Source organism: Mustela nigripes, chromosome 3 (genome assembly GCF_022355385.1).
Source record: "Mustela nigripes isolate SB6536 chromosome 3, MUSNIG.SB6536, whole genome shotgun sequence".
Lineage (NCBI taxonomy): Eukaryota > Metazoa > Chordata > Mammalia > Carnivora > Mustelidae > Mustela > Mustela nigripes.
The window spans coordinates 159,605,251-159,629,041 of NC_081559.1; the positions used below are offsets into that span (position 1 = coordinate 159,605,251).

The window sequence follows — 23,791 nt, forward strand, 5'->3', positions numbered from 1 at the left end:
TAAGAAGATACAACAGAGGATTAGAAATTTCATACAGAAAATGGCAGCAGCAACCAAAGAAAAAGAGTTGTTGAGTAATAGAAGGCCGTAAGCCTGCTATGAAAGGGGTGTCAGCCTGGTGAAATGAAATATTAGATGTGTGTCCAGTAAAGTGAGAGCTGGGAAGTTAAGAGAATTCACAAAAGAGTAAGCCTAGATGTGGGCGCAAGATGGGAAGGAATAGTAATTAGAGCTAAAGCTCTCATTAGAGCAGGCAGGGAGAGCTGGCTTAGAATGGAATTTTAAAAATACATGAAAAAAAAAAGTCTCCCAAATCTTTCTGTTTTTAAATCCCCATGTGATGGTGGACTGACTCAGGAGTGGAGAAAATGTCATACCAAGTTCTTCCCTCAGGGCGGAGCAGGAGGAGAGGGAACTCTAAGAAAGCAGCTAATGAGAAGAGAGCCCAGACACTAGTTCTCATGTTCCATTCCAGAGCAACATGGGTCTCCCCATGGTGTGCAACAGAACGGGAGAGGTAAACCACCCCGGCCCCTTGGTAGGTATCGCGAAGCACAACGTGGCTCTGAGATTCAAGAGATTTTGTTCACAAAAAAAAAAAAAAAAAGAGATTTTGTTCACAAAATAAATCATTATTTCATGTTACTGTGATCATATTTTTATCATTATCTGGAGATTTAGGGAGGATTTTTTGCACTTAAAGAATTTATGAACCCAAACTGCTCCTCCAGATCACCAATGACCTCCTTGTTGCTAACTACCCAAGAGTAAATTATCAGTCCTCACATTTCCTGAGCTTGAATAGAATGGGAACTATTTCAGAGCGCTCTGCTTTTAGAACACTATTCTCACATGACTCCCAGGATACCATGCTTTCCTGGGTTCCTGCCTCCTTGATTGTCCTTTGATAGTCTTTTTGGTGGTCCACTCCCTCCACCCTCTTCATCTTTTCAGAAACTCCCAAGTAGTTGATCAAGGTGGGGGAACTTGCTCTACCACAAACCTAGACTTCTGTTAAAGCTATAATATTTATGACAGTATGGTATTTGTTTAATTAAGCAAATAAACTAATAAAAAAACCACAGAGCCTCCAAATAGAATAATCCATATATAGATACTTGACTTAGGACAGAGATGACATTTCATAGAGAAAGGATGGATTTTTCAATCCTTTCAATATATGGTACTGGGATTAGTTAGGAAATAGACCCCTACTTGACTCAAAGCCAAAGCGCCTGAAACTTAAGTCCAAACAAACATGTGTGCCATGTTTATAAGCATCTTTGTTCATTATTTCCAAAACTAGAAACAGCCAAGATAACCTTCAATACGTAAATGCATAAACAAACTGGGGTGCATCCATACAATGGAATATTACCCAGCAATAAAAATAAATGAGCTATCAAGCCATGAAAAGACAACGAGGAACCCCAGATGTATATTGCTAAGTAAAAGCAGCCAGTCTGTAAAGGCTATATTGTGCATAATTCCAATTACGTGATATTTTAGAAAATAAAAACTACAGAGGCAGTAAGAAAAGATGAATAATTGCCAGAGGTTTGAGGGAAGAGATGGAGAGATGAAGGGGTGGAGTGCAGGGGAGTTTTTTAGGGCAGTGAAACAATTATGTATGAAACTGTAATGGTGGGTACATGGCATTATGTATCTGTCAAAATCCACAGAACTGTACAATACAGAAAGTAAACACTAACATCCACATGGGCTTTAGTTAATGCTGATGTACTGCTACTGGTTTCTCAGTTGTAATAAATGTAACATACATAACTTGTTAATATGGGATATGGGGGGGTGGTGATGAAAGAGAGTTAGAGAGAATATCTGAAAACTACTTTCTGCCCAGTTTTCCTGTAAACCTAAAACTTCTCTAAAAAAATAAAGTGGGTTAAGCCGCTGCCTTCAGCTCAGATCATGATCTCAGGGTCCTGGGATCGAGTCCCACATCGGGCTCTCTGCTCAGTAGGGAGCCTGCTTCCCTTCCTCTCTCTCTGCCTGCCTCTCTGCCTACTTGCGATCTCTCTCTGTCAAATAAATAAATAAAATCTTTAAAAAGTCTATTAATTAAAATAAAACAACCTGGAAGGTAAAACTATAAAAATTTTAGGCGTCAACAAATAGAATATATTTATGTTCCCTTAAATATGATACAGAAAGTACATACTTTAAGAAAGGATATTGAATTCAATTATACTAAAACTAAGAATTTCTGTCATTAAAAAAATGCCACAGAGAGTGAAAAGACAAGCCATAAAATGGGAAACTGTATTTGTAGCACAATATAACTGGAAAAAAAAAATCCAGAGTGTATGAATAGCTCCTACAATCAGTAAGAAAGGACAACTTTAGTGGAAAACTGAAAGACATCAACAGGCAGTTCGCAGAAGAGGAAATCAGAATGGCCAAACTCATGAGAACACATAAAACTATACTCAGTCCTGTTGGTGATTCAGGGAAACATGAACTAAAACTGTAACAGAAGACCATTTGATAGCTACCACATTGGTAAAAATTCAAAAATCTGGCAACAGCAAGAATTAGAGAGTACTGAGCAATGGGAAACATGTACAAAATCCTTCATAGCAGTGCTGTTTGTGACGATAAAAAAAAAAAAGAAATGACTCAAATATTAGTCAATACAGAATGGACATACAAAACTAGGGAATAATCATTTAACTGAATACCATATAACACTGAAAGTGTAAGAACTAGGGTTTCACGCATCAACATGAATGATCCCAAAACATCCTGTTTAACATCCCCCAGGTGCTGTGGCGAAGTCAATAGTCTGACTCCACAACAACGAAATTCATTTGGACTTCAACTTCAAGAAAAGTAAGAATAAATTTGTGGCAAGTCATTAAAAAAAGTGTGTGTGTGTGTGTATTTAAGAATCCATACCTGGTTGGGAGAATTACAAAGAAAAGAACAGAATTACCACAAAGCAAGGATAGGGGATATTTCTACGGGGAGCGGAAGAGGACACACGAGGCTTCTATGGAACTGGAATTGATATTGCTTGACCTAGGTGATGGGTATTTGGGCATGTGTATAATTATTCTTTAAACTGTAAATACAATATCAGTCACAAAATTTAAGAATATAAATACAAATATAAGAATTATAAAAAAGTAGAGGTAGAAACAAAAAAAATTAAAGCAACTTTAGAAATATAATTCAGTATGTTGTCTTGTCAAATATTTTTTAAATGTTACGTATCTCGACAAAAGGAGATTAACATAACTTACAGAAAAAGAAATGAAGTATATATTTTTCCCAAACCCTTTGTGATAAATTTAAAATATCCCTAGAAAAGTTAAAATAATAGTACAATGAATACATCTATATACCCTCTGCTTTGGTTCAACAGTGATTAACATTACACTATATTTGTTTGCTTGCTTTTTATACACACACACACACACACACACACACACATATTTACTTTTTATTTTGAACCACTGGAAAGTATATGCAGAACATCCTGGTATTTCACACCTAAATACTTCAGCACACATCTTCTGAGAATAAGTACATTTTCCTATATCACTGCTTACTACTACTGTGCCAAGATGATGGTTGGTAAGTCTATAAAATCACCTAATATCCAGGGACTACATATCGTTTTGAAGAACAGAAAGCTTGGGAATCATATATAATAATAAAGATAATTGAAAGGTTACCCACAATAAATTCACTGGCTATTCCGGCAGAGTATTTATTTTTTAAAAATCACTGTATTTATTACTTACAAATAATGTTTATCTAGGTCAAGATGGGTGGAAACAAATTTCCCAACAAATTTTTAAAATAAAAAAATCCCAACACGTGGTTGGAGACTGGAATGGAATATGTGCAATCAGAAACTCTCCAGGAAAACCCAAGCTATGTGGTCACTGCAAACAGGTTAGAAGGAGATCAGGGTGGTTCTGTTGCAAAGCAAGTTTAACAGAGACTATATAGGGAAGTTATTCTGTGCTAGACCCGGGGGGAAAAACAGTGTAAAAATCAAGACTCCCACAATGGATGAGCTAGGCTCTTGGGGCATAATTATATAAGTATTACAACTGATTTTCAATATACAGAAAATTTCACTACCCTACTATTTAAGGTCCTGAGAGTCCACTTAAAAATATTTTATTTCAGACTTCAAGTTACATCTGGCTGCCTTAAGAAATACTTTGTATTATCTATTATTATTCTGATAGTTGGTAAATTTCTAAGTCAAAGAGATGTTCTTGTCATCCTGCTATTATAATCCCCTATCTAGCAGAGAGGCAGAAAAAATAGTCATGGCTCAAACTGTAGGCTTCTATTTATGTGACATGTCAAGATAGGCAAATCCATAGAGACAGAAAGGAGGTTACGGTTGCCTAGGGCTTGCGGAGGGCGATGTCAGTGGGAAGTGAGGAATGACTGCTAAAGGGTAGAGGGTTTCTTTGACGGGTGATGAAAATATTCTAAAATTCATTGTGGTGTTAGCTGTGCAACTATGTATATACTAAGAAAAACCCCACTGAATTGTATACCTTAAATGAGAATTATATGACATGTGAACTATATCTCAATAAATGTTATAAATTTTTAAAAAATAGTTACTGTTGATAATTTAGTTTAAAAGCAAGACATAATTTAGAAAAATACTATGAGAAAATGAATTTAAATAAAGTTCTTAACAACTGAGAACTAAGGATTACTGTCACAATATGACAGAAATTAATTAAAGTAAGCCAAATTATTGGTACACGTCTTCTAAAAGTTTTCCAGTAAATGTTTTAAACATATGGTCTTGATCTCTTTTAAGATGCAAAAGAATTAGGAAAGGTCAAGTTAAAAACTAATGATGTATTCTTACATGCCTTATAAAATGAATAAACAAAAGCTCAGGGAAATTGATCTAAAAAAATAAAAAGCCTTCTAAAACTCATCCTAAATTTGCCCAATCAAGTCTTTTCCTAATCATCTACCTTTGACTTTTTTTAATCTAAGAAGTTTGTCTAATGATCTAACCTGATAGAGATTCAGCATATGATGAAAGGGAACTTGCAGAAAGTAAAATAATTATAGGAACAAAATACCTTTCCCTCTCTTCACTTGGACAAAATATGTTTAGACAGGATTAAATAGCAATTTCTGAGGCGGTTCTCTAAGGTTTTCTTAAGTACTCTTATATAATTTAATATAAATTGTGTTTTACTCTTAAACCTCTTAAAAATTGCACACGTAACTCATGCTCATAACAATTTCGAATAGAGGGCTGTGTCTATGTGTGTGTGTGCAAAATGTATTTTTGTTCGAAAAATCTAGATTCATAGCATTAAAATACTTAGGCTGTTTTATATAAGCTACCTTGTGAACACTGTGTTCAGTTTGATGACGATTATGCAGATTATTAATAGGCTGGTGAATTTAATGAAAACATCTTAATGGAATTGTTTTATTAAGTAAAATTACTTAGACATACTTTAAATTTTGATTTGATTTGATTACTCTTACCTAGTAATCAAACAGCTCTTCCAGCAACGATGGCATAAAATAGACCAATCTCATAAAACCTAAGCTTAGATTTATTATAGATTAAGACTTTCAAACTTTCAATTGACCATAAATCAAAGTACAAACTGGGGAATAAAATAAATATAAAATGGGAACATAGGGGCACCTGGGTGGCTCAGTGGGTTAAGCCTCTGCCTTCGGCTCAGGTCATGATCCCAGGGTCCTGGGATCGAGCCCCGCATTGGGCTCTCTGCTTGGCGGGGAGCCTGCTTCCCCCTCTCTCTCTGCCTGCCTCTCTGCCTACTTGTAATCTCTGACTGTCTAATAAATAAATAAAATCTTAAAAAAAAATGGGAACATAGTCATATTCTAACAAATAGTCTTTTAACAAGACTGTAAGCAAACCTAAAGTTTATCAATATAAAATAATTTATCTGCATATTAAAATTAGTATTGCCTATACTATCAAAAATCCTACTTTTAACTCATAGAAGTTACTTATAAAATAATAAAATTCAACCATAAAAATTAGTCTAATACTTTTCTAACACTTGCTAAGCTTTCATTTGAAAGCTATCTTTTCCTCATTAGCATTTATTAAAGTCACTTCTTATTTAATAAAAATAAGTTCTTTATCTTGAAATTTTATAGGGTTCAATATCAAAGTATTTTATTAAACAGCAACATAGAATAAATTCAAAAGAATGGTTTAAAAAACAAAAGCACTAGGCTCTAAGAAGAATCCTGTCAATACTGGTGCTCAGGTTACACAAAAATATTTTGTAAAAGAGCAGAAACTGGCATAATGAAAGAATATAATTTTGAAACTTATCATTCTAATACATAATGAATTTCCATAATGAAAAAAGGATTACCAGGAACAGTCGATGCCATTTTCTTATACTGCTATTAAGTATCATTTAACAGTCAAATTCAATTTAATGCCTAATCCAGAGCCACCCCACAAAAATGCAAGTCCTATTTTTGTCTATGTCAAAAGTTGGTTATGTATGCTATTGTTCTCCTTGCAAATTCTTAATCGGTTTTGCAAATAATTACAAAAAATTTTACCAGGCCAAATGGTCCCATGTTCCTTACCCCCACTCACAGACTTTTCCTTCTTTTTTTTAGCCCCTGTAACATCAGAGGACTTTTTTTTCCTTTTTCCTTTAAACTGTAAATAAACCCTAACTAGTTATAAGACTTATTCGTAGGTACTCTCAATAATATTATGAGCTAGTATCCTTTTAAACTATGAATGATTTTATAAGACATTTAAATCCAGTTTTTTACAGCCAGAATTCACATTTGAACAAATGAGCAAACCCCAAACAGACTAAATGTAAATCTAAAAATGTACTATTACTTTCATAACTAACTAACTTTTGTTAAGTTTAATAAAGTCACAAGCAGTGATTTGCTTCAATTTTGCAAGCATCTGATTTGACTAGGGGTTAGGATCTAAAGTCTAACAGCTACATACAGTTAAAGTGAGAAGCCCTTTATTCTGAGTAAAGTGGGAAGAGCAGATCACAGTACAGGGATGTTTTGCAAGTGGTTCCCTTGACTGAACTAGTTTTTAAAGGGAAATAAAAAGGCACAGAGAGGGTACTTACAATACTTTTGCTAAATAAACAAAAGATTAAAAGGTAAAAAAAGAGGTTTAAGTGTTGGCATGTTTCTCTAAAAATAGTAACTAAAAGGAGAACCTTATGTATTAATTTATATTAAATTATTATATATTAAATTATATTAATATAATATTACTATGTTATATATTATATATTAAATATATTAAAATTACATTAATTTATATTAAACCAAATAATCCCACGTAAGTCTCAAAAAACAGAAACAATAACATGTTCCAACCTCAAAGTTAACCTAATATTTTCCCCTGCTCTGGAAATACTAATTAAAATATTGGTTCCTATTAGATAAATGAACAAAGTCTAGTGAGATGAGTGCTTATTCATATGTGTTGAATTTAAATCACTTCAAATGCAATATCTAGTAATTTAATGTTTATGTATCTAGCAAATTTGAAAATACAACAATGTATGATTCTTAATTTTAAAAATATGAAGCAACTACCTGTGATATACCTGTATATAATGCCTGTGATTATTTTTATTCATTGGAGATACAAAAAATTAAATAAAATTTCTTTCTATTCTAAGAATCAGAAAGAGAATATAGAGTCTTGTTTAAGCATTTTAGAACATTTTCCCTTAAAGGAAAGCTCAATTGATCCTACCCTAATTACAAGAAGCCAAATCTGTGAGATATATTAATATGAAGTTGAGTACAAGTATGAACTACTATGTTTCTTGAATGCATTCTCTTGAACTGTTATCATTTCATTTTAGAATTTATAATGAATTTAAGTAATAGCTTCCTAACGATGATCCAGAGAAATACTTGGGCACATAAATATAATCCACTTTCCCCTGGAAATATATTACATATCTGAACATAGAACAAAAAGCCTGAATAGAAAAGTTCCAATGTTTTAGAAGTACTTCCCCTACCATTAGAAGCTGGTTTTATTTTTTCATATTAAGTATTAATATAAAACAAGTTTTTCCTAAATTATAAAATAAAGGTGACATTAGGGGTATATTCATTTAATTAAATTATTACCAACAGCAAGACTGACACACGTGATACTGTTTTTTAATGCTTTAGTTATGAAACAGACACTAGGATGAAAAATTCCGTATGCATCACATTTAAAAATAGCCTTTAGCTTTTCAAATGGATGTGATTTTTTTTTAATCTTTCAAAATAATAGGCATAAATGGAGATGATGGTTTTGGCCTGAATTTTTCTAAGCTACTTTGTACAAATTCTGTTTATTTTCAGTTAAACTTTCAACTCAATGTTTATAGAGTAAACAGACAATTATAAAGTACTATCTTGGAGATGCCAAATAAATATAATTTTTGAAGTCTCATTATAGGATTCTAGATGGTGGAAACCAGAACTAAACAGATATGCAAATATGTGTCATATGTGTGTAGTACCCATTTAATAATAGCATGATTTTAAACAAGGAAGAAATTTTCACAGATGAGAGCAACTTATAAAATACAGAAGGAAGCTCACAGGTTGACTAAGTTCTGGAAAATGCTTTTAAAAAAGGACAACAAAAAACAGGGATGTACACTCTCACCACTTTACTTAACATAGTACTGCAAGGCTAACCAAAGCAACCAGACAACAAAAAGGAATAAAACACATCTAAATCAGCAAGGAAGAAGTAAGAGTTTCACTGTTTGCAGATGGTGTGATACTATATATAAAATAAAACCCGGAAGAGTCCATCAAAAAATTGCTAGAACTGATAAACAAATTCAGTAAAGTCACAGGATACAAAATAAGTCTAAAAACAATCTATTACAGTGGTGTCTGGGTGGCTCAGGCAGTTGAGCAGCTGCCTTCAGCTTGAGTCATGATCCCAGGATCCTGGGATCAAGCCCCCAATCAGGCTCCCTGCCAGAGGAGAGCCTGCTTCTCCTTTTCCCTCTCCCTCTGCCTGCTGCTTCCCTACTTGTGCTCTCTTTCTCTGTCAAATAAATAAATAAAATCTTTAAAAAAAATCTGTTGCATTTCAATACACTAATAGTGAAGTAGCAGAAAGAGAAATTAAGAAATCAATCCCATTTACAATCGTACCAAAACCAGTAAGATACCTAGGAATAAACCTAACCAAAAAGGTGAAAGACTTGTTCCCTGAAAACTATAAAACTGAGGAAAAAAACTCAAGATGATACACAAAAAAATGGAAAGACACTCCATGCTCATGGATTGGAAGAACAAATACTGTTAAAATGTCTATACTACCCAAAGCAACCTGCACATTTAATGTAATCCCTATCGAAATACCAACAGCATTTTTCACATAGCTGGAACAAACAATCCTATGATTTGTATGAAACTAGAAGAGACTCTGAATAGCCAAAGCAACCTTGAAAAAGACAAGCAAAGCCAGAGGCATCATAATTCTGGAACTGAAGTTATATTACAAAGTTGTATTATGTAACAGTATGGTACTGCCACAAAAATAGACACATAGATCAATAGAACAGCACAGAAAATCCAGAATAAACCCATAACTATATGGTCGATTAATATTCAACAACACAGGAAAGAATATCCAATGAGAAAATACAGTCTCTTCAACAAATGATGTTGGGTAAACCAGACAGCCACCTCCAAAAGGATGAAATTGGATCACTTCCTTATACCATACACAAAAATAAATTCAAAATGGATGAAAGATCTAAACATGAGACCTGAAAGAAAAATTCTAGAAGAGAACACAGGCAGGAACTTCTCTGACATTAGTCATAGCAATTTCTTTCCTGAGGTATGTCTCCTGAGCAAGGGAAACAAAGGCAAAAATAAACTACTAGAACTTCATCAAAATAAAAAGCCTCTGCATAGTGAAGGAAACAATCAACAAAACTAAAAGGCAACCTACAGAATGGGAGAAGATATTTGCCAGTGACATATCTGATAAAGAGTTAATCTCCCTGATGGCTAGTGATGATGAACATTTTTTCATGTATCTGATAGCCATTTGTATGTCTTCATTGGAGAAGTGTCTGTTCATATCTTCTGCCCACTAGCCATCAGGGAGATTCAAATTAAAACCACATTGAGATACCACCTTACACCACTTAGAATTGCCAAAATTAGCAAGACAGGAAACAACATGTTTTGGAGGGGATGTGGAGAAAGGGGAACCCTCTTCCACTGTTGGTGGGAATGCAAGTTGGTGCAGCCTCTTTGGAGAACAGTGTGATTTCTCAAGAAATTAAAAATAGAGCTTCCCTATGACCCTGCAATTGCACTACTGGGTATTTACCCCAAATATACAGATGTCGTGAAAAGAAGGGCCATCTGTACCCCAATGTTTATAGCAGCAATGGCCACGGTCACCAAACTGTGGAAAGAACCAAGATGCCCTTCAAGAGACGAATGGATAAGGAAGATGTGGTCCATATACACTATGGAGTATTATGCCTCCATCAGAAAGGATGAATACCCAACCTTTGTAGCAACATGGGTGGGACTGGAAGAGATTATGCTGAGTGAAATAAGTCAAGCAGAGAGAGTCAATTATCATATGGTTTCAAGCATAGAGAGTCAATTATCATATGGTTTCACTTATTTGTGGAGCATAACAAATAGCATGGAGGACAAGAGGAGATGGAGAAGAGAAGGGAGTTGAGGGAAATTGGAAGGGGAGGTGAACCATGAGAGACTATGGACTCTGAATAACAATCTGAGGGTTCTGAAGGGGCTGGGGGTGGGAGGTTGGGGGAACCAGGTGGTGGGTATTGGAGAGGGCACAGATTGCATAGAGCACTGGGTATGGTGCAAAAACAATGAATACTGTTATGCTGAGAATTAAAAAAAAAAAAAGAGTTAATCTCCAAAATATATAAAGAACTTATAAAATTCAACACCCCAAAACCAAATAATCCTATTAAAAAATGGGTAGAAGACATGAACAGACATTTTTCCAGAGAAGACATCCAGATGGCCAACAGACACATGAAAAGATGTTCAACATCATTCATCATCAGGGAAATGCAAGTCAAAACTATAATGAGATTTCACCTCAAGCCTGTCAGAATGGCTAACATCAACAACAAAAGAAATAAGAGGTGTTAGCGAGATGTGGAGAAAAGGAAACACTCTTGCACTTTTGGTGGAAATGCAAACTGGTGCAGCCATTCTGGAAGACAGTATGGAACTTCCTCAAAAAGCTAAAAATAGAACTACCTTCTAATCCATCAATTGTGCTACTAGTATTCACCCAAAGGATACAAAAATACTAATTCAAAGGGATACATGCACCCTAATGTTTACAGCAACATTATCTTTATTAGCCAAATTATGGAAATGGCTCCAGTGTCTATCATCTGATATATGGATAAAGCAGATGTGGTATATATACACTATGGGATATTACTTGGCCATCAAAAAGAATAAAATCTTGCCATTTGCAACAACATGGATGGAGCTAGAGAGTATAATGCTAAGTGAAATAAGTCAATCTGAGAAAGACAAATCCAGTATGATTTCACTCACATGTGGAATTTAAGAAATAAATGGGCGAAGGGGGAAAAATGAGAGAGAGAGAAGCAAACAGAAAGAGACTCTGAACTATGTAGAACACACTGATGGTTACCAGAGGGGAGCTGGGGGTGTGTGTGGGTGAAACAGGTGTTGGGGATTAAGGAGGGCACTTGTGATGAGCACTGGGTGTTGTACGGAAGTGCTGAATCACATATTGTACATCTGAAAATAATATTACATTGTATATTAACTAGAATTTAAATAAAAATTTTAAAAATGACAATAAAATGGTGAATTTATACCATATCTAAAGAGCTGCTGTTAAATGCTGTCTTTTAGACTGTTAAGACTTGAATAATGACTTAATTTCCTTAACTCAGTTATTTAAAGAATATTTTTCTGTAAGACTCTACCTACAATACTATAATAAAGGAAAATGGAAAAATAGAATTTGCTTGCAGGTATTAGCTGTAGTTAACTGATTTCTGCAACGTAAGGGGGGCACTCATCTGCATCTTATTTCTGTTGTGCCTTATATGGATATGCTAAGGGAAAGCTTTCATTGTTCAGAGTCAGGGAAAGAATGATTAAATGTTTAAAATCAAAAGTAAGGCAATTTCAGGAATTTTGTACCATCACTGCAGTTCTAATAAAAGAGTAAACTTCTTTTCATCAAAAATATAATCACTAAAATGATTAGCTGTTTTAGATCTTTCTTTCATCAGCAGAAATAATTCACAATTGGCTCTCATTTCGTTTGACTAGTTACTAAAAGAGTATGGCTGATTATTAGATTTTTATACATTTATACATTTGTAACTTTGACTATTATGTAGCTTCATGCATTCTCACATTAATACAGAAAGTTGAAAATTAAACTGAAGGCCTGTACAATTACAACTTGATACTCTAACCCAGGTTACTGAGCCTTTTATAAGCCTAAATAATTAACAACTTTAATTATACTGTATACTGTGAATCAAATTAAACATGCACTATTACTTAATTCATAAAGAAAAGAATGGGTTCTTTATTAAGATGCATGAAAAATGTCTCTTCAAAATAAATTAATGAAATTAAGATATCTGTTTCCCAAAATTCTTTTATCTGTAACTATATATTGATACCCTCTTTCATTTATCTCCTTAAGATCTGTCTATATTTATAGCAAGAAGATTTTTCTGCTATTGACAGATAAAATTACAAACCAAAACTAGTTTGGTTTTAAATCTAGACAACTATGTTTTGAATTAAAAACAAACAAAACAAAACCTGTAATCTACTGGAAAGTCTTCCAACATAATGGATCGAACCTAAAGAAACTTCTATTTTAACGAGTGAAAAGTACTATAGGAAAAAGTTGCCACCCTAATGTCAGGATGGGAGAGAATGGTGTCATTATTAGTTTAACTAGGGCAACACATTTAATAAATCCAAAAAGAAAAGTATACTTTAAACTGTCAAAGATTATGTTGGGGAGTACAGTGAAAGCTACTTATGTAAAGGGTTCTGACACTAAGCTACCCTGCAAATTCTGAAAATCTGTACAAAAATAATTTCAGATTTAAAGAAATTTCATTTGAGTCAGGTAAAGTAGAAAAGAACTCTTATTATCAACACAACCTGATATATGTATTACTCGGAACTTCAGTTAGTACTAACAACTTATTTGAAATCTAATGGTTTATTTAAGAAGTAAACACTATGGGACATCACTCTTAAATTAAAAGGTGATAAATTACATTGTTCAATCTTTGATCCTAAATGCCACGATTGGTTCTTAACATCTCTTTTGATGTAATGATCCCAACAGTCCCCACTGCTTACTGACCAAACATTCAAACTGAGGTTATGAACAGAAAGCCCATACAGTCAAAAGAACTTCCTCAGCCATCAAGATTAGCCATAACATATACTTGGAGTATAATATCTTTGTTTTAGAATGTAAAGTAGCCAGTTTCTTAACACAATCTTCTAAATAAATGACATTTTAAAAAGAACAAATTACTATGAGGCAGGTTTATGCTTGTCAGAACTCTTCTTGGTAAGCCATTTCTCTTTTTGCCATGTGCTTTAAACATCTTAATAAATTCTAACACAATGACAAGAAACCACACAGTGCACCTGCACTTTCTGTCTTAATTAATCCAGTTAAGCACAGGCCTGCTCACTTTAATTTGTAAAGGAAATGATGATATAGTCAGTTTTAACTTAAGGTATTAATTATCTAAATAAGCAGAATTAGCTTAATGTTCCAGTAGACCCTACCCAGATATAAGTGCTAAATAACATTTTCTGAAATTATGGAAGTTTTAAACAGCATATTTGGGAATAAGGAAGCAAAATGCTCATTCGACCTGAGGTGGTCAAATGGACTGAATTATATTGAGGAACCAATGCAGCAGGTCAGAGACACTAAAGTTTTTGTTGACTTTAGCTACTATAGGATCAATTAAATTCTGTTTAATTGCCCAGTGACTAATTAACTATTACCATTTTACTCCTGCCTGTATACAAACAGCTATCTTTCAAGAAGGCCACTCTCCTTTCGAAACAAAGGTTATGACTGTCTGAAATACCTCAGGATACTGATGGTCAAAATCTTATAAAAATTCTACGGGGACCCAGACAATCACATGATAGAACTGTGCACAGCCACACCATCTGTTGGACACGACTGCCAGCACAGATTTCGTGAGCTGGCAAAGGACTGAAATAGTCAAGAATTCTGCAAGTATTTCAAAGTGCAGGCTTCTCATTAATTTTAATTTCCTGTTGGCTCTACAAGGAAGGAGTGCGTAGTGAAAGCACAATGTGCCACATACACTCCAGTTCATGCCACATGTACACCTGTAATCATAAACTCTTATCCAGGGCTATCCACGAAAACACTGGAGAGCCTGTGTTTATTTCTTCTTTACCCCAGAAGAAATAAATCTGCAATATCTACAGTTATCTTTTCATACTTTGTTAATACTTTTGCAAACATCTGGAAATACTTGACAATAATCACTTAATTAATGCAAAGCTAATTGATGACAATATGCTTAAATACTTCATTCAACTGAAGCGGTTTCCTCAATCTACACAACTAGGGACTGAAGAGAACAAGAAGTTCTTTGACTAAAGGAGTCCACTGCAAGGAAACTTCTAGCTAACACCTCTTTGAAAAGATAAAGCAGATGATACTGGGGTACTATTCTGGTAAAAACTGGGGATGCCGCCGGCTTCAGTCTTCCCCTCCCAGCTGTGGACAAGTCCTGTGTCGCTGTTGGCTTTCCAGAGGGCTGGCGTTGCTACAAGTGTCTACATCTTCCACCGCTGTCTCCTCTTGATTACCCTGCCTAACTGCCGGCTGCTCGAGGAGGATGAAAAGATCCTGAGAAAGAAACATTTCTCCATAACAAGGGATGATTCCTAAAACGTACATGGCGGCTCCAGGAATACCTTCTCTAGGTTTGCTGCTTTCTGTGTCGTGCAGCAGTGAGGTTTGCAAACACTATTTGTTTCTCTAGAACACAAATTTGCCAATCCAGGAACCGGTGCAAAAACACTTAGGAAAGTCTGAGGCAAATTTATACTTAAAAGGGAGGACTTTTCTTTTTCCCCCTCTGCTACCACTATTGAGACTTTTTCTCTAGTGCTGCTCTGGATGACTCTTATGTCCATTAGCTCAAAAGAGTAACACAAATTGAACAAATATTTAAGAATCATCGTAATCAAGAAAGGTTAACTTACATTTGAGTTTGAGTCAAAGACCAGAAAATGGCTGATTTACCTAATCCCTCTTATACTAGTAATTATTGTCAATCCAATTTTTTTTCATCTTTAAAAATTGGAACCAATATAGTAGGTTAACAGATGGCTTTTAAAGTTTTTGTTCTTATTCCAAAATCTTTACGTTACCCAAAATATATCTATTTAAGTATGATACTGTAATTTCTGCAAAACATGATCTACACGCTCTCTGTTTAACACTAAACAATCTGGATGCTAAGGCTGTTTGGAAATAATTCTAACATTGATTCTTCTACCCACTTAATCAATGTTAGAATTAAATAATTCTAACAAAAACTGAAACATCAGACTAGTGCTATAATAAACAGATTTGCCTTTTACATTTGTTTTAGGAATCTTCACAGGCACACCCTTTATAAACAGAATGTTTTTAGGAGAGTTAAATAACTGGTTCAATTAGCCCAAATATAGTTTATCCTCTCTTTATACTACCTCCAAATTGGTGAAATCATAAATTAATACTCCCATCATCTCATTACATCCAGGAACACAGACATGAAACAACAGTTCACAGAAAATCCAAAAGACAAATGCTTAAAGAAAATATACAAATTATATTGCATACAGGCTTTAAGATAAATAGTGCTTCCTCCCTTACTCTGCACATCTGTCTAGCAAATACCTTTCTGAGTAAGTTGTGTCCTTTAGGAATCTGCCCTCAATACTACAAAAACCAATGAAGTATCTTCTTTGATTTTTCTTTCTTGAAACCTGTTTTCCTCAAAGCAAAAGGATAAGCCTTCTATGTGCTGGAAATATGGTCAAAACAACTTTGGGTTGTTTAAAGCAACTGCTACTTAATAGACATAGGAACCATGTAAAACTCCAGTTCTTTTGGATGGTAGCCTGGAGACACATCATAAAGAGGGAAGATAAACACATAAACCCTAGCACACTTTATATTTTGATGAGTCACATTTTTTAACATTCTATATCTAATGTATGATGGGATGAATAAGACCAGATTTCCCTTATCATTACCAGCTGGTGTTTTAAGTGGAAATCTGTCTTTGCTTTGAGTCCATTTCCTTACTTTGTAAGCAAAGAATTCCATCAAACCCCTCCACTTTCTTTTCCTACTCCTTCAGCCCCTCTCACATACTCATCTTCGTCTTCTACCACATTCACCAGACTCTTGGCAATTCTTTATTCATCCCTGGTAATCCTTCCTTTATTCATCTCCTCTTTATACCCATTTACATTCTCAGTGGCTCTGACAACATTCTCCACTTTCCTCAAACTGATGAGAGAGTTGAGTAGTTCCAGCTGACAGGTGCACGAATGCTGGAAAAGAAAGAACTGCTCTAGTCACTCTGTCCCCGCTCGCCCCCCAACTCCCCTCTTAAGACTACATGTCTGTATATATCAGAAAAGAAATAATTCTGCACAAACTGATCCAGTCATGACCTCTTAAAGCCTCTTTCCTACTGTGAGGGCATTTTCCTTTCTTTTTTTCCTTTCCTTTCCTTTTTTTTTTTTTTAAATTTTGCCTTCTACTATCCAGTTCCTTACCTTAACTAAAAGCAAATTCTTTAATCTAGTAAGACAGCTATTTCTGTTTTTTAATCTTTTCTAATTTCTCCTACACTTACTCCTGTTTCTGTCGTTTCTTTTCTATTTTATTACCATATTATCACAAGCCTGCTTCATGTAACTGATTTCCCTTATCTCTCCTGTCAGTCAATCCTGGATGCTAACATTGAGATTAATATTCTAAAACACTTTCATCATATCCCTCTCCAACTTAAAAACCTTCTACTGTCTAGGAAATAAAAAATTCATTTCACTATCTTCCATGGAAGGCTTCGACCATCTGAGTCAGACTCACCTTTCCACTTCATTTATTGTATCATTCCAAATGAACTTGAAAGTCCCAACTTCATTTTCATCCAATACACCTTGTGGTTTCCTAGCTCTAAATGTTTTACTACACACACCATTCTTTGTGGCGCCTGTCTTCCCTCCTTCTTTTAGCCATCTTTCAATGCTTACAGTTCCCTTCTGCGATATAATTTCACAAACTACTTCAGCCTTTACTAAGTCCCCGCTTATGCAAAACCACATGATACTTGAATTATTGCTCTGGGTTAGAACTGATTTATATTCTAACTTTATAAATTAATTTACCTAGAGTGCCCAGTACAATCTAAAGCAGAATGGGGGGATATTTGTTAAACTAATGTTTTCTAACAAATTTTGGAGTTTTCAGATAGAAGGACTCCAAAATCTGATGGCTGACAATGTTACCAAAAGTTTACTTGTAGGAACTGGCCATTGGAAACTCAAGGCTCTAATTCACAAAACTAGAATGAGCCTAAAAGTGACAGTGGAAAGCATTATATGTCAAAAGCTATGTGTGAAAATTTAAAAAGCAGGGTACTGAAATGGTCCTTACCAAGATCACAAATGACTTCCAATTTCCGAAATTCAATATTCTAATATCTGTTGAACTTTAATAATGATAATTTCTAGTAGAATGTCTGCTTCCACCTTTTGATTATCAATGAATAATGTTGCTATGAACATGAACGTACAAATCTCTGTTCAACTCCCTGCTTTCACTTCTTTTGAGTATATACTCGGAGGTGAAATGCTGGATCACATGGTAATTCTATGTTGAATTTTTCTGAGGACTGCCATATTGTTTTCTACAGCAGGTGAACCATTTTAGATTCCCATCTGCAGTGCACAAGGAAGGGTTCCACTTTCTCCATATTCTCACCAAAACTTATTTTCTCTCTCTTTCTCTGTGTTTATAATATCTATCTTGATGATTGTGAGGTGGTATCTCACTGTGGTTTTTTGATCTGCATTCCCTAATGATTAGCGATACTGAGCATCTTTTTGTTTATTGGACACCTGTGTATCTTCTTTGGAAAAGTATTTGAGTCTTTCACTCATTTTTTAACTTAGCTGTTTGTTTTTCTGTTGTTGAGTGGTAGTAGCTGTTTATACATCCTGAATGTTAAATCCCTTGTCAGATATGTGATGTGTAAATGATTTCTCCTATTCCATGGGTTGCCTTTTTACTCTATTAACAGTGTTCCTAGGTGCACAAACACCTTAATATAGCCTAGTTTATCTATTTTTGTTGTTGTTGTTCCCTGTGCTTTTGTGGTCATACCCAAGAAATCATTGCCAAATCCAATGTCATAAAGTTTCTCTTATGTATATTCTTCTGAGAGTTTTATAGTCAGTTCTTATGTCTGGATCTTTGATTAATTTTGAGTTAATTTTTTATACATGATATAAGTAAGGCAAGGGCTCAACCTCATTCTTTTGCACATGGCTATCCAGTTTCCTCAGCATCATTTGTTGACAAGGTTGTCCTTTCCCCATTGAATGGGGATGTCAAACTCATTTGACTATATATAGGACAATTTATTTCTGGCCTTTCTATTCTACACCATTGGTCTATATGTCTATCTTGTTTTGTCTATGTCTATCTTGTTTACTGTATTTTTGTAGTAAGTTTTGAAATCAGTTAAGTATGAAACCCCCAACTTTATTTCTCCTTTTCAAGACTGTTTTGACTATTTGAGTCTCTTGAAATTCCATATGAACTTTAGGATAGATTATTCTATTTCTGCAAAAAAAAAGAAAGTCACTGGGATTTTGACAGAGATTACACTAAATCTATAGATTGCTTTGGACAATACTGACATCTTAATAATATTAAATCTTGCAATCCATGAACATGAAATACCTTTTCGTGTATTGGTGTCTAATTTCTTTCAGCAACGCTTTGTAGTTTTCAGTGTATAAGTCTTTCACCTCCTTGGTTAAGAGTCTTCCTAAGTAGTCATTCTTTTTGATGCTATTATTAATGGACACTGTGCAGGTTCTAGGCATAGGTCTGAAGAGGTCTTACAACTTCTGTTGCCACCCTCCTGCTATGCTGCTACTGAGACAGAAAAATGCCAGGCTTTCCTGATAGCATCATATGGCCTAGCCTAGTGTGGGTACCACTGCCAGACACAAGAGTAAGGTAATATTAGTGAGGTCATTCAGATCCAGCCAAACTTCCAGATGATGCCACCTGAGACCCCCCAGGTGAGACCAGCAGAAGAACCACTCAGCTGAACTTAGTCACAATGCTTGCCCACAAAATTGTGAATAAAAAGTTGCTATTTTAGGCCACTAAGTTTTGGGGGTGGTAGCAAAGACTAACTGTAACAGAATTAAATCATTTTATTTGCTCTTTCTTAACCAAGATAACTTATTCATTACTTTATGTAGCTCATTTCAAACTGTTTCCCAGAGGCTATTAAAGATTTATTCCAACTGAGACAAGACAGAGTACTTTGAAGCTAAACACTTTACATAATTCATCATGTTCATGAATGATTTAAAGCTTGAATGTTAGCATTCTAAATATTTTATGATTTTTTAAAAAGTAGATGGCTTAAAATGAAATCTTACCAGAACTACAGATTTTATTTCCTAATATCTAACTTCAAAATTGAAAAAACAAAAATAAGTAGATGTTACAATTAATGTTTTCAGGCAAATGTGTGCCATTGTTAATATTTGCTAGGAATTTGTACTAACTATACTGGGGACTGATTTCAAACTTTAGTATCTGATTATTTAAAAATGCAAATAATCACAACATTTAGGAGAAAAGTACTTAATGTGAAAAATATTTATAATCCCAAAGCATTCAGAAGCATGTTGATGAAGCAAAATGGCTTATTATTACCTAAACATTATAAAGATATAGATATCTAAAATTCTATTTACTTACAAATAAATGCAGTTATTAATATTTATAGCTATAAAGGATTGTAGTTATTTTATGTGGAAAAAATCTTACAGAATATGTAAAAGTAGCATTATTTAAAACATGCTAAAGTAAAAATTTACTTAAAAAAACCTTCTACTCCTCAAAGAGAGAATTTGCTCCCTCAAGATATGGAAATACTTGTGTCAGAACTGTTTACCTATATTACACATTCTTTAAAAGAAAATAACAAACTGGGTGAGGTGCATAAACAATGAATTGTGGAACACATACGAGAAAATTAAATAAAAAAAGAGAAATGAACAACATGGAATAGGGCAGAAGAAATAAAGAGAAAATATAACAAAGAAGCAATAAGGCACAGTTTTACATTGAAATCTGTATGCTAACTAGATATACAACAGAACTATTATTTCTGACAAACCAAGTGGAATTAACACTTACTCAAGTAGAAACTAATTCAATTACTTTTCAGAGTTGAGGCAAATATCAAAAGTCTATGTCATAAATACCTTTGCATCATTTATTTTGGAAACTAAATTTACTGACCGTCAGAGTATCTCCTATTTGCATTACTTAAAAACATTTTTAACATAGCTGTCATTTTAAAGAATCCTACATATTTCTCTAAATTTGGGATCTGATCTAAGGAATTATTTACATTTCTCTTCAAGTGCCTGTCTATACGCCAACTATAGTTCCACCGTTCCCTCACCAACATATATAGGTACATGCTGAATATTAATACCAGTCTAAATTTTATAAAGACAAAAAACTGTGTTTCTCAATGTGATGGTAAAATAAAGAAGAATGAAACACAAATGGAAGAATTAAAATGTACTTACAAAGTCAAAGTCTCCATCTTGAGGAACTTTCCAGTTATCAGGAAAAACATTTTTGGACATAGGGAAGGGTTCATGCATGTTTTGATTACAGTTTTCATGACTCTTATTCTTGAAGTCCTGTTTATCAAAGTAGTCCATGAAAGACGGTCTTTGTACTTGCGGTGAAGTTGCGTTTCCTTAGGTAAACAAGGAACACAGGGAGGGTATAAGTTCTTATATTTAAAGAAGTATGGTTCTTATAGAAGTATGAAACTTTTTTTTTATTCAGCAATATAATACACTTGCACTGGTCAGATTCAAAGACAACACTGTCAATTTAAAGACGAACAAATGAAAACAAAATTAGCGAGGCCACATAAGAATTCATGATTAGGCAAAGTTCTATAGGCAAAGATCTATAATATTCTTAGATTGTAGAAACACTTCAGAATTTTGGCAAGAATCTTTATCATAATTTCATTAAAAATCATTTCAGTATATTTGAAATTTGTCGAATGAAGTAAAATTTTAAAGCCTAAGTGTTTAGTTGTAAATATGTAAGCCTGTATTGTTATTGTCAATGTACATCACTATAAACTAAAGAAGTTATAAGGACTTACCCAGGTTTGTGTTCTAGTCTTCCTTCTAGTCTTTCCTTCTAGTCTTCCTTCTAGTCTTTTTAGCTGATTCCATCTCATCCTAGACCTCCATGGTTTCACCTACCATATTTATATCTAACTCCTGACTCTCCCTTCAGCCCAGACCTTGTTTCTAAGTTCTATTTCTAGAACTATTCCATTTAAGTCAGAAAACCAATTTTTTATTTTTAAAGCTCATGTCTAAGTTCTACCTCTGACTTCCCTGCTGCTTACTATTGGACTCTGCCATCTGAGGTGAGTTATTGTTACCTCAAACCTACCAGTTCTAGAGCCAAAGCTAAGTTCTGAAGTTCAATGTCCTTAAGGTTCATCCATGTTGTAGTATGTGTTGGTTTCACTTACTTGTGGAACATGAGGAATAGCATGGAGGACATTAGAAGAAGGAAGGAGCAAATGAAGAGTGGGGGGAATTGGAAGGGAAGACGAACCATGAGAGACTGTGGACTCTGAGAAACAAACTGAGGGTTTAGAGGGGCAGAGGGTGGGGGGAGGTGTTGGCCCAGTGATGGGTTATTAAGGAGGGCACATATTGCATGGAGCACTGGGTGTTATATGTAAACAATGAATCTTGGAACACTAAATCAAAAACTAATGATGTACTGTATGGTGACTAACATAATAAAAAAAAAGGAATTAAAAAAGAATTCCCTTCCTTTTTAAGCTAAATAATATTCCACTGTATGTATACGTCACATTCTGTTTATCCATTCATTGGCAATGAACACCTGAGTTGCTTCCATCTTTTGACTATTGTGAATAATGCTACAATGAACCTGGGTTGTACAAGCATCTCAAGACCCTGCTGATTATGTTAACCAAGTTTTTCTCTATACATCTGCAGATCTTTATTTGCAAGTGATGTTATTTTTTAATACCTATGCAGAGGCCTTTTTCATTTTCTCACAGGTGTTCTGATGATGATGGTTGAACTTAACTGCTGATCAAATGAGTCATTATGATATAATGTAAGCAAACAAGAATAATTATTAGTAAGGATTATATCTTTTATATATGTTTTTGAGTTTACCTTTTCATTAAATTATAAGTTCCCTAATGCAGAAACCCAAATCCTTTACCCAAATAATTTCACAAATAAGATAACTATGATCATCAATGAGTGTTTCTGATTATCCACCCAGATGTTCAACATTGATGGCATGAGGAAGAGCTAATGGGATGGTATGTGGCTTTTCAACATCATTACTTTTGAATTAGTAGAGGCTTGCTAGTATTTCATTACTAGCAACTGTGTACTGGCAATAAATTTGAGAAATTATTGTGACTACTACAATTTTTAGACTGTAGTCTGTAGATTTGTCCCAGTAAATCTAGACTGTAGATTTGTCCCAGTAAAGTCAGAAGGAATCTGATATTCAGAATATGCATGTGTTAGTGGAAAAAAAAGGAATCCAAAACTGTTTATCTAAAGACTCATCCTCTAATTAGAGCTGCTCAGGTTTTAGAAGCCTTGAAAATAAGTGTGACAAGACATCTGGGACCCAAATGGTACTCCCGGAAAAGATACTGAGGCATTCCATAAAAATTAGGATAGTATAAAACATCAATATTCATAGTAAACTTTCAGGACATAGAACACTCTCATATCTCAAATAAAAATCCATGAAAAAAGAACTCCTGAGGGACAGTGTATCAAGAAAACAGCCAAAGCTGCCTTTAGATTCCAGTCAGAGCAAACTTTAGTTGTATGTTAAGAAGGACCAAAATATGGGAGAAAAGATATATTTTAATGATCAATATATGTAATATAAAGATTTTGGGTTTATGATACTTTATCTTCAACTTTCGTCCTTAAAATCTCCCACTGTTAAAAAAAGAAATTGGTTCATCTGACAAGGTTAAATTACTGACATTTGGATGGGACATACACATTCCATTAACATTTTCATCAAATTTTAAGTACCCTTAATTCATGTCTGGGCCTCATCATTATAAGACATCTTTTTCAATCTTCAGAATTGAAATTTGGTTCCTATGGCAACCTTTTATTCCAAAATAAATCCAGGAATTTAACCTCAATTATCCTCCACCTGTGCCCTTTCTATGAGAATAAAAAATAAAACATTACAAGTGTAGCTCAATAAATTTTCCATAAAATAACTGAGTAAATCAAATGATTGAGGGGGAAAAAAGATACTCCCTCA

The 23,791-nt window shown here is 34.3% G+C and overlaps 1 protein-coding gene across 1 annotated transcript in view; it reads right to left on the reverse strand.

The window, feature by feature from the left end:
* STK3 (serine/threonine kinase 3) overlaps window positions 1–23,791 on the reverse strand; it is a 273,554-nt gene that overhangs the window by 45,014 nt on the left and 204,749 nt on the right. Inside the window, exon 10 of the mRNA XM_059394924.1 lies at window positions 20,992–21,167. Within this exon, the coding sequence (XP_059250907.1) occupies window positions 20,992–21,167 (176 nt within the window). The remainder of the gene's footprint in view (window positions 1–20,991; window positions 21,168–23,791) is intronic.